Source organism: Apis mellifera, linkage group LG10, assembly GCF_003254395.2.
Source record: "Apis mellifera strain DH4 linkage group LG10, Amel_HAv3.1, whole genome shotgun sequence".
Lineage (NCBI taxonomy): Eukaryota > Metazoa > Arthropoda > Insecta > Hymenoptera > Apidae > Apis > Apis mellifera.
The window spans coordinates 9,921,264-9,933,684 of record NC_037647.1 but is presented as its reverse complement, the minus strand read 5'-3'; the positions used below and the strand labels follow the sequence as shown (position 1 = coordinate 9,933,684).

At 45.4% G+C, this 12,421-nt stretch overlaps 2 protein-coding genes and 1 long non-coding RNA gene across 3 annotated transcripts in view; 2 read left to right on the top strand and 1 right to left on the bottom strand.

The window, feature by feature from the left end:
• Positions 1-542: 542 nt before the first annotated feature.
• On the bottom strand, positions 543-2,632 carry LOC113219030. Its single transcript, XR_003305403.1, has 2 exons — positions 2,533-2,632; positions 543-1,010 (listed from the first exon to the last, which is right to left on the bottom strand). It is a non-coding gene; the product is annotated as an uncharacterized LOC113219030 (long non-coding RNA).
• Positions 2,633-2,649: 17 nt separating this feature from the next.
• LOC113219029 lies at positions 2,650-3,294 on the top strand. The gene is made up of 2 exons (XM_026443142.1): positions 2,650-2,891; positions 3,176-3,294. The coding sequence occupies exons 1-2, from the start codon at positions 2,676-2,678 to the stop codon at positions 3,272-3,274; spliced, it is 315 nt and encodes a 104-aa protein (XP_026298927.1). The 5' UTR covers positions 2,650-2,675; the 3' UTR covers positions 3,275-3,294.
• A 5,151-nt stretch (positions 3,295-8,445) lies between these two features.
• Positions 8,446-12,421, top strand: part of LOC100576882 — a 30,452-nt gene continuing 26,476 nt past the window's right edge. The window contains exon 1 of the mRNA XM_006566073.3: positions 8,446-10,726. Coding sequence (XP_006566136.2) covers positions 8,477-10,726 — 2,250 coding nt within the window. The 5' untranslated portion in view covers positions 8,446-8,476. The remainder of the gene's footprint in view (positions 10,727-12,421) is intronic.

The window sequence follows — 12,421 nt, the reverse complement described above, 5'->3', positions numbered from 1 at the left end:
TCCGAACCGAAAGATTAGACTTGCTATCATCTTATTGTTTAACGCTAGATGTATTATTCAAAGAAATAAAGAAATATTTATATTTTGTGTTTTATCATATGTAATTTTTACATCGATAAATCGAGACGAAATAATTATAATATTTAAACGAATCTTGAATAAATAGAAAAATATCGCATTCAAAAAATTCTAAAGTTAATTAATATAAGATATTAGGGAATACGTAATTGTTTTATTGTCATCACTGTTAATGATGAAAATAAAATTGAAATATAAACATTATGACAAAATATTAATGTCAATGTAAAAGAAAATTATTATTATTTCGAAGGTAGTCGTAAAAAATATTGAAAATTTTTCAAAGAAAGAAATAGGAATCGATCTGTATTTTTTGTACATACAAAAACTTAGGAAAAATATTTATAAATATTTATAATATATATGTATATATGTTAATGAAAAATATATAAATTATTTGTATTATTAATCGTAAAGAAAACAAAAACAATGGATACGAGAAAGGAAAGAATAAAATAGAGAAGTAAAATAAGAAAACGGGGAGAAGAGACAATATATGAAAGTTTTGCGGTTATACAGAGGAAAGAGGTTCTAACAACGTTCTGTTGAGAGAGAGCGAGTGGTTGCACGTGACGACACAATGCCGTTTGAATTCGCCTCCTTGTTTAAAAATCAGCCAGAGACGGTCACGATGACAAGGAAAGATCGTGCTCCGTTCTTCATAGCTTCGGCCTCTTCAGTCTCCCGAATAGCCTCATCCTCTCCACCTTCGCTATCGCAGCAACCCCGATTTCTTCCTCCACCTCTGAATCTTTCTTATTCATCCTCTTGATCTTTCCTCTTCTGTTACCCATACTGTTCAATATCCTTTTTTTCTACCTCTTGCTGCTTCTTTATAAATGGTGATCACAAAATCGAGCACGTTCGATGTGACTAACTAGTTAGTTTCCAACTCGTAATCATTATTTTTTTGAATCATTTAAATGCAATCCCTTTGTGATGTCAAAAAAACACAAAAATGAAAAAATTAGAGATATCTTTATGTATTTTTCGAGAATTCAATATAAACAAATAATGTTGCATCCTTGTTATGTACATAATATTTAAATTTTATTAAAATACATAATTGTATATATTGTATAAAATACATACGTATATATAGAATATATACATGAATTATAAAAAAATTACATGTGAATAATATTTTCGATATGACGCAATTTGTCTATTCATTATTATAATTGTTTCCACATATTTGAAAAAAAAAAAGAAAAAAAATGCTATTACGTAATGTCTAGTAATGTATTTCATAAAAAAAAAAAAAATAAAAATTTATCATAGATAATGAAATTTTGATAAAACAATTTTTTGCGGAATATTTTATTTCTTTTTATATTCTTTCTGTTTTTTATGAAAACAAATTTTCCATCTGAAATGTAAAACGTAAAATTTTCATACGTGAAATTTTCTATTCTATATAAATATTTCTTTCTCTTCATTGAAATATTCAATTTGAAAATTCAAAAAAACTGATGTGTAAGATGCAAAATGATTACAGTCAAAACAATTGACGAATTATTATGTATAAAGACAATTATATCTGGATGAATCTTATATTGTTAATAGAAGAGAAGAAAAAAATTGTTCCATTAGAGATAATATAGTATAAATAATGGATTGTACAACATTTTAAATATATATTTATATTTTTTAGAGATAGAGATTGATTTTAGTAATTATATGTTTCTAGGAAAGATAGACTAAAAAGATTAAGGCAATTTGAGATAATTGAAGATTATAATATTACGCATATTTAGATAAATGTTTAAAGTATAATCAATTTCAGTTTGAAGAAATTATATTGTTAAAGTTATTAAGTGTCGTATTAAATGAAGCATCGATCACGTAATTACAAAAAAATGACCAAGCATTTTTCACAGGTTTAATTAATTCTCTTCGATCTTAATGAAATAAAAAAAATATTCGAATCTATAACCTGTTTTTAACTTGTTATTATTTTCTTGTTATTATTTATGATCAATCCAATGGAAGTCAATTTTAATAATCCGAAAATTATCCGATTACTATATATATTTGTAGAGATCACATTTTCTTCTGTAATAACAATATTCAAAAATGATTTTTAATAAAAAAAATGGTCTTAGAGAATTCTAGTGCAAATAGAAATATATTCCAAAAATCTGATAGTTTCGAACATATAAAGTTAAAGTGTACAAAATTACACTGGAATGTAACAATCCGGCATAATAGCATATATATACACTCGACAATTTTGTATTTTAAATTGATATCGAAGAAGTACTTCAAGTGCAAAATAGCAACACCGATTAATAAGCAGATTAAGACACAGATAAACTCGCTGCAACTTCATATTCTATTTTCTTCAATAAAGGACTAGTACATTTTATCTTTCCAAACTTTTGAAATTTCTTTAATCCGGGCAAAACACGATCGTAATAAATTTTCACGTTTATTATTATACGATTTACGTACCATGATGACTATTATAATTTATCCTTGTGCGATTTGCTCGAATAATAATCGAATAGGCTAGTCGTTCGCGTGACTAACCCGTTGTTGTTGCTGCAGTTGTTCGCGAATTATCGATTCGCGAATATTTCCCTTCGTTTGTGGTCATGCGCAGTAATATTCCCGACCTAACTTTGGTACAGAGTGGGGGAATAAGTACAAAAGAGTGGAGGAGGAGAGGGAGATGGACATGCTGTGAAACGTCCTTGATAGGATACGCCTTCTCGTGTATGCGTCGTGTATCCGTGCGCAAGAAAATGTGCTCGCTTTGGATGCTAACATGGTACATGCGCTCTGTGCTTTTAATGCCGCATCGTCGACAGGTATATTTCGAACATGATTTTCAACTTTAAATGTGTCGATTACTTTTTTATAATAAGCAGATATAGATCGCTAAAATGCAATAGTCATCGCAATGTGATGTATCATTAGATAAACTTTATACAATAGCTATTGTTTGAAATAGCATTCGAATAGATAATGGAAAATTCTTTTTTCAAATAGATAAAAAAAAATTGATTAAATATTGTATTAAAAGGGATAGATGATGTTGCAAAAATATTTCAAATAAATTGGAATTAATTTTTATTGGATTTACGATTAGTAGGTCAGTCAAGAAACAAGGCGCAAAATCAAATTCGAGGATACCATGATGTGGCGGGCTTTTTTCAGTCACTCAACATCTCGCAACTGTCAAATACCATGATATACCAACGGAGCGATGTCCTGTGAACATTTTTTTTGCAAATATTTGTTCTTAAATATTATTTAAGATTCAGCAAGTAAACAGTGTACATAATAAATATCAATTAATATTAATTAATGTATAATAAATACTAATTTATGAAATTTATAATAAGCGAGAAAAATTATGACAAACGAAATGTTAATTTATAATGAGCAAATAAACTAGGAAGCGAAGAATGTTAGAATTGAACGATGGATAGAAAGATGGACGAAGAAAAATTTTTTTTAGGACAATCAAAGGAATTTTGGTGAAAAATTCTCGATGATGAACTCGAAAGATCGAGAATAAAAGAGAAAGAAAATAAGTAGATGTTGGTAGAAGCGACGTACTGTGCAAGGCAGAAGGCAACCGACAACGTGTGTACCGTTGTTTTTAGTTGGAAAAATACGGCGAGATAAGAGGGGTGGAAGAGGTGGAAAATCGGCGATAGGGGAAACTGCGCAAGAGGGAGGGAGAGAGAGCTCGAAGAGCCAAAAAGCGAATAAGGGGAAAGATGAACGAGAAAGGGAGAGAAGAAAGGGAATAGGAAAAAGGAAGACAGATAAACGCGAAGCTGATAGCAAGGCAAGGGCATCGTGGGTCGTCGAAGTAGGGGAACAGAGCGAAGGATAGAATCGAGGCGAAGGGAAACAGACATTTGGGGTGGAGATAGTCGGAGCTCCCTGGACGGGAATGATAAAAAGAAAGATGGCGGATCACGCGACACTTTTTTGCTCTGTGTCAATGCGGAATAAGCAACACGCGATCCCTGGATCAGTGATGAAGAACATGTTTGAGATATCATGATGATATCGATACCGCTATCGATTCACATGGTGACATGCCGTGCAAATTTTCGCTTACAGGTAATATAATCACTGGCTGATAGTCGGTCGGAGGTATAGATGATTTCCCGGAGAAGAGAAAGGATCCATTCTACGAGTCGCGTTGCTTCCGAAGAACGGAGACGGATATAAGGGGAAGGAGAGTTGAAAGAGAAAGGGGATAGATGACGATAACTGCGTGAAGAGGAGGAAGAAAGAGAGAGAGAGAGAGAGAGAGAGAGAGACGTGGGTGGAAAGAGAGACGAGATAGAGGCGCGCGCGCAAGAGATCCACCCGAGATTACAACTGGCACGAATACGTGGTTGGAAGAGAGATAGATAGAAACCGAAAGAGATGGAGAAGGATCGGTTAGAAAGCAACGGTAATAGCGAGGGAAGAAAGAGAAGAGGAGAGAGTTAAATAGGGAGCGAGCGATGGCGAGCAGGGAAGGGCGGTTAAAAGAGGAAAATCGCGTGAAACGAAAGCACGAGCAAGATGGGGAAAGTATCGGCTGGAAAGAGGAGTAGGGAGTAGGGAATACGGAGAGAGGGGATCAACGGAGGGAGAAATTTCGGCGCGTGTGTGTGCGTGTGCGCGTGCGAGTTGGAAAGACAGGCCGTGAGACTAAAGGTGCACCGAAGTTTCCGTCGTCTCTCGAAGAGGGACTCTCGGCACGTTCGTTATACGATCCGCGCGTAGTTGCTGGTGCGCGGCTACGGGGTCGGTGTTTCCGTGTCACGCGCACGACCCCAAAAAAGTGTGTATGTGCGTGCGTGGCTGCGTGGTTTAACTGCCGTCCGCGTTGCAGGCTTGCTTTTAGTTCGCGCGACCACGAACGCAGAATTTCGCCCGTGGAATATTTTTGAAAGGAAAGGGAAGGCGAACGGAAGAAAGGAAAGAAGAAAGAAAAGAGACGGTAGAAAAGAGACAGGGAAAGGAGAAAAATCGAAACATTTTCACGAAACGGAATCATTATCGGTCGCGCCACCATCGCGACCATCGATAAAGATTGGTGGCCCAAAACCGCGAAAAGTGGATTCGTCGATCGTAACCGAAACGTTCCAAACGTTGCTCCCTTCCAAACGTTAATTTTCACGCCGATACACGCCATTCCAAACATTTCTTGACTCTCTCGGGACGAGGAGCAGTGCGACAGAAACGAAAAACAAGGATATAAGAGAGAGGGAGGGAGAGAAAAGAAGAAGAAAAAGAAGAGAAAGAAAGAAACGTTGATGGGTCGCGCGCTGGTCCACGCAAAACCTCCTATTAGACCCGCATAATAGAAACTGAGCGAAGTTTAAGCAAACGGAATTGCACCTATACCTATACCTCGTCTGTATTTATAGTCGAAACATGCTGGGTATTAAAAGCACGCGCGTGCGATTCTTCTTTCACGACACTTCGACCGAGTGAGTCGACGCATCACGACGCGATTTCGAAGGTGCGCCACGGTCGAGACGATACGGTGCCACGAGGAGGACCGACCACCATCCAGCTCATCCAAATTTTCTCTGGGAACAACTCGTCTCTCGAAATCCTGGCTAAGATTCGATACTCGTAACGGTGGATAAATCCGTTCCGGGTATATCCGAGTGAACCGATCGGACGCGTGATCCGTCCGTTTTGTGCCTCGTCTAGTGTCTCGCGTATCGAAACGGCACGAGTGGAATCGTCGAGTTTGTAAAAAAAAAAAAAGGAAAAAAAAAGAAAAAAAGAAAGGTGAGCAGTTGAATCACGCATACAGCGAGAATCAAACGCGAAAAGCGATCGAACGGAAGAAATTTCTTCGTGTCGAGAAAGCGGAAGAATAAGAAGGACGGAGGGACGGAGAGGAAGAAAGAAATTGGCGAATATCCCGTAGAAGGAGGAAATATTCGACGGTCTTATCATCGTCTATCGTTCGGAATTTTCATCGTCACGGTGTAGAGGGCCGTGCGCGCGCTCCCCCGCGCGCGCGCGCGCGAGCTCTCACGCGCGGATCCTGGTGCGCGCTACCATTTGTCGAGGATAGCCCCATAACCTCACTTTGCTTCATAGAAACGAATTTTTGTATGCTGTGTACGAAAAAGAAGCGAGAAGTAGAAGAAGAGGAAGAGGAGGAGGCGGAGGAAGAGGAGGAGGAGGAGGAAGAGGAGGAAGAGGAGGAGGAGGAGGAAAAAGAAGAAAAAGAAAAAGAAGGGGAAGAAGAACACGTTGGATATATCGAGAGACAATAACAAAGGATAAAGAAAAGAATAAGAATTCATTTTGTCGGAATTCGTATTGTCGGGTAAGAAGTGAACCGAATCTTGGCTGTGACTTGTGGGGAACGAGCGAAAGAGACAGACGGACAGATAGATAGATAGATACATAGATACATAGATAGATAGATAGATAGATAGGTAGATACATAGATAGATAGGTAGATAGATGGACAGATAAAGAGAGAAAGAGAAGGGGAGAGGGAGCGAGAGAGAGAGTGTGTGAGTGAGTGAGTGAGAGAGAGAGAGAGTGAGAGGAGAGAAAAGCGCAACGGGGTCAAGGAGGAAAGGTTAGGTAAGAGTACTCGCGGAAGGTGGGTACTCGGGCAGGCTGGTGGCGAACCTGGTTGGGGTGTGTCCCCAATGAAGTCGACGCAATGGCAACGGGCAAACGAAGCGACGTCGGTACCGCGTAGGCTGTCAACGTGGTGGCTGTTGAAATAGTCATTGGCGCGGTGGGACGCGTTGCCGTGTAATCGGCAAGCGTGATCATCCGCGCGAGAGGCGGAGCGGGGGGGGTAAGAGGAAAAGGGAGAGAACAGCCGGGTGTTTAGGATGCAGCATGAACCTCGGTGCCCCGTATCGGGAGCTGGTGAGCCTCCAAGGAAGGGGGACTACGACGGTGTCGAGGTGGTTTCGCCGGTCGAGAGATCGCAGCTCTCCTTGGTCCTCGAAACGGGCAGTATCGTCACCGGCGTCGTCGTCGCCACTGCCGTCGCCACTGCCGTCGCTACTGCCGTGGTCGTCGCCGTCGCCGTGGTCGTCGCCGGGGCAACAACGACCACAAGCGCAACTTCGGTCACGACGACAACAACAACAACAACCGTTGTCGTCGTGTTTACAATCATCACCGTCTCGCTGGTCAATCTGGTCGAGAGCTGCTGTTACCGGCGTGGTCGCAGTGCCGCAACGGCATCGGTGGTTGCCATCCGGCAGAGGAAGCGGGTGTACGCGATCGGGAACGGGGAAAGCGAGCGGGAACGGGATCGAAATCGGGAACGGGGCAAGTCGTCGAGGGGGAGAGGGCGAGAGAGAGAGATCGAGGGAGAGAGGGAGCAGAGGGGGAGCGAGGCCGAGGCCGAGGAGAGGAGCGAGATCGCGCGACACGAGGAGTTGGTGGTGGCGCAGGTGGCGCGGCAGAAAGAAGAGGCGAAAGCGGTGGATCGCCGGGTGCAGCGGCGGCGGCGGCGGCGGAGGCGGAGGCGGCGGTGGCACGAGAACCCCGAGTGCGTGGTGGAACGCGTGGTCACGCCATTCTTATTATTGCCGCTACTCTCGTTGCCGCGCGAGTCGCCGTTCAGTGTTTCCACCGTACCGTTGCCTCGGTTCGAGTTGGCCTGTTGGCTCGCGGATCACCGCCGAGATCATCGAGATCCCCGGGATCGTGGAGAAGGCCGCCTCCTCCAGGGGGACTTCTAAGGGCCCCGCCGACCCGGGCCGCTCGGACAGCTGTCATCTGGCTATCGGCTCCGGGATATCTACGTGCGGGGCTGACACCAACCACGAGTCGTCTCGAAAACAACATTGTCTCGATAATCCGCGAGGCTGCCCACCCATCCTTCTTTCCAACCAAGTTCGATCGTGCGCGTATCGGTTGTACGATAAACACCTGCGGGGCTACGACAGAGGACTCGAGTCGCGAATTTTCCCGTTGGAACCAAGCCCGTTCGAATCGCCAACGTATCCTGGTAATCGTACCGAGAGGAGCGTCCTGTTTCGCATTTTCGATATTCACCACCACCACCTTACCACCGAGAAGGAGCGGAAAGGAAAGGAGAGGAAAGAGAGCGAAGGAATCGTCGGTGATCACCCGTCCGCGGGAACGGAAGAAACGTGGACGCGGAGCACGCGGAGAGGAGAGGAGGGGCGTAGCACGCGCGAAGCTAAGGAAAGCCTCGATCCTCGGTCGCAGCGATGCGGGGCCTTTTGCAGCGCGATCGCAACAGGGATCATCCGGACGACAAATCCGATACCACGAGTTTGGATCATCGTTGTCGCGAGCGGGAAGGCAACGGTGGGGGGAAGAGGACGGGGAGAGGGATCGGCTCGCGTGGCGACTTCGACGGGGACGATCGACGTCGTCCTTCGGGGACGCTAGCGTTCCCGAGATTGCGTCCATGCGGCTCGATCCGGCCCAGCTCGCGGGACCATCTACGTCGTACCATTGGAGCAACGCTGCCCACCGCCGCTCGGGATCGTTGCCTTTCCATCCTCCCCCGCGCCAGGAGACGACCTACACCGCACAGGGAATATCTTTCTTTCGTTCCCTCGAAGCCTCGTCGGCCCCTCGCGGCTCCGGGATCCTCCAGCGGGGACGTGATGTTGTCGCGAACGGTAGCGCCTATCACCGCCGATTCTCCTCGTCGGTTGATCGTTGCTCGGTTGTCGAGCACGGGGACGGATCCGAAACCAGAAACGCCACTGCCTTTCGTGTCTCTTACGACTCGGTTTACCGCAGCGGAGTGCGCGCGCGCATTCGAACGCTCACGAATATTTTGCAGAAAAAAAGCGGTGAATGTCGCGTACAGCGAGGGAACGATCGATTCAACGTCGAAAACGAGGGAAAGGAAGGTGACGGCGGTAACGAAGGCGACGAAGAGAACGATGACGGGAGCGGCACCGACCATCTTATTTCATCCCAAGGATCGAGGTCGCCACGATCTTGTTGCAACAGGAAACCGAGAACGAGGTGGAAGAAGGATGATCGCGCGAATCCGTTCGAGGAATCCGTCAATTTCTCTCGAATCTGTATCGCGAACGTTCCTTCGGTCGATGCATTTTCTTACACTGCCTACAATGACGAGAACGATATCGAGAGCTGTCGCGATGATAAGGACGAGGCATCGTCGTCCCCCGAGCATCTTCGTTTCGAAGAGGATGAGCGCAGAGGTGAACAAGAAGAAGAAGAGATCAAGTTTCGCCGAGAAACGGACGAGGCGAGCCAAGCGGACGTGGAAAGTATCAGTGGGGAGGAGGGAGAGCGTTATCGAAAATTTCGCGGCGAGCTGAATTGTTGGGGAGGGAGAGGTAGTCGCGGCGCGAGTGCGAACGGCGGGAAACGCGAGAGCCACTACACTGCCCGGTTCCAACGGAACCCGATCACCAACGGAAGTGGCGGCGAGAACGTGACGAGACTCTCGACGAACGGACCAACGACAACAAAGGTATCGAACAACAACAACAACAACAACAACAACAACAACAATAATTGGTGCGGCCGAAAGTACGGATTGCTGTTCATCTTGTATCTACTGGCCTGCCCTGTCGTGTGTTCCACGAATCCCTCCGGACAATTCATCCCCGATCTCGCCCATAATCCCTCATCCCTCGCGCAAAACCTTCCCCGGCACAACGCCACCCAGACATCCTCCCTGTTGTTATCCTCGAGCGTCGCCGCGCACCAACGTGCTCAACAACAGCACCAGCAGCAGCAACAACACCAACAGCAACAACATCGGCAGATATCGGACGAGGGAGCGCGTGAACAGTTGGTTCGTGAGGTCGAGCAGTACGGGAAGGACGGGCACCATCGCCGCCGGCACGGGGAACAACAGCAACAGCAGGACGATCAGGCTCGGGAGGGATCGCGAGCGTATAGGGATCGCGAGGCGATCTCCCCTCCCCACACCGAATCCACGCATCCTTACAACGAATACAGGTGGAAGGTGAACCAGATAAACCCGTGGTTGTCGGCCTGCGACCTGGCCGGCCCAGCGCCGGCCGATCTCCAGGCCAGCTGCGATCCACCCGAGGTGTCCAAGAATTGCCCTCTCCCCTGCGTGGCGAGCTCGAGCGCGGGGGGGAAGGGGGGGGTCGACGCCGAGTTCTTCGAGGTGGTGAAGAAGGTGAAGGTCAGCGGGAATTGTTACTGGGAGGGAGAGGAGAAGGCGGTTGAATCGGGACGGTTCGGTTCGGGCTCGACGAGGTCTTTCGGGGGGGCGGCGGAGGGTGGCGCGAGTGAGGGGAAGGGAGGAGGAGGGGGAGGAGGAGAGAACGGAGGCGAGGGCGTGCGAACGGTTCCGGAACAGTGCCTTTTTTATCTCGAGGAGTCGCACAAGAGGAACATCTGTCGGGATGATTTTGGCCGGGCCAGTACTTTAACCCCAAGGGAGAATCGATATTGGTTCATGAGCGGGCTGCGTCTGCGGCACTGCTGCGATCACGCGGTGGTCAACGCCCTGGCACCTGGCAAGGGTGGTCCGCTCGAGAATGTGCTAAACGGTGGCCAGAAGTGCGCCGATGCCCTGGACAAGCTGTTGCACGTCGATACGTTAGCCGCAAAATTGCATTGTGGGTTCGAGGAAGTGGTCGCGCGATACGACTGTGCACAGCCCTATTCCGTCATCTTCAACTGCACCCACTGCAAGGTAAGAGATGCCGCACATGCTCTTCTCCTCCTTTTTCCATTTGTTTCTTTTCCATTTTCTATCCACATGTATGTATGTGTATATATATATTTCTTTTTCTTTTTTTCATAGTTCAACTATTCCTTGGCTGACCTAGGTAAAATCGGTTGCAAACATCTTGCCAAGTAATATCGGTTCTCGATATATATTAATAAACGAGAAGCTATCGTTAAAAAGAAGGAAAGAAAGAAAAAAAGAATCATTCCCCTTCGAGTGTGTTTTCGCGAAACACGTAGGGAAGAAAGTGGAAAAAACGTTGTTTGCCAGACGGAATGTAGTTGGCAAGAGACTTGCATTACCTTGGCGAACGATCTCTTTCACAATCAACGCTAATAAGCGTTTGGTCATGGAACGTATCCCGCAATTAGGAACGGATTCAATTTCTCTTCCAGCTTCCCTTTCTTCTTTTTTCTCTTTCTCACGAACGAATCCTTGCCAAGTCGTCTTTGTTTCGAGATATTCGTCGCACGTACAACCAATCCATTATTTCGTCTCCGCATCCGACGGTCAAAGCATTGCCAAAACTCGTATATTCGATTGCTCGTTAACGATATTTTGATACGCTTGAATGTATCGTTTCTTCCACGCGAACGATCCTTTAATTCGAAACGTGGAAAGGAAAATTTTTCCCCGACTGATCGCGTCGAGAGTTTTCGAGCCGACAGAAATTTACGGAAGAAGAGGCGCTCGGGCAACGTGGATGCCAACTCGAGCGCGATATCGATTTAAACGATTAGCACAGCCATTCGCTCGCCCCATTTGCGGCTCCGGAGTTAATGTCGAATTCAGACACTGTGTTATTATCCTCTACATACATATGTATGAGCCGATGATTCGTTTTCTTCGTTCTTCGTTATTTCAATTTCCATATTTTGCCCGATGCAACCTGTTTCGATGTGTATTCCATCCCTTTTCCCCTCCCCTCCTGAGAGAGATTGTTCGATCCGCATAATATAAACGCGTGACGTGCCTCCCTTTGTCACGAATCATGGTCGAAAATTTCTTACCCTCGCATTTTTATTACCTACGCTTGGAGCGCGTTATCTTTCGTTTCGATAAAATGTTTGGAGAGAGAGAGAGAGAGAAAAAAAAGGAGAAGGAATTAATTAATTCCGTTGGTTCGATGAAAGTTGAAGGATCGTTGACCTACAAATTGGAGGGAGGAAAATGTGTTGGACAATGATTAAGATATCGGTTACGATACACGAGCCAGTCTCCTCTTTAATTTCGTTCCCTTTTGTTAATTCTTTTTATATTAACTTATTTTTCGTCGAACGAAACTGGAACTTCGTATCGTTGATTGAATCGGTCTCTCGGTGCTCGGTCGATAACGGCCGATAGGCCAAAATGATCTAATTATAAATGAACGTAAGGATAAGGATATCGAGGATCTTAACGTATCAAGCATTCCAATTAATTGGACCGTTTCTCAGACAGCTAATTACGGAACACGTTCTCACGAGATCGATCCCCTTGTTCTGAACATACTTCGGGGAATAACATAGATTTGTACGTGAATTTCATTTTATCGTTCAAAGCTGTCCGATTTCTCTCTCGAGAATCTTTGGAGACCGTTTGTATCTCTTGTTGTAAGAACACGACTCGATCGATCGAGCAATCTCCAAAGAGTCCGCCAACCTCTTGTTCGATCGCATC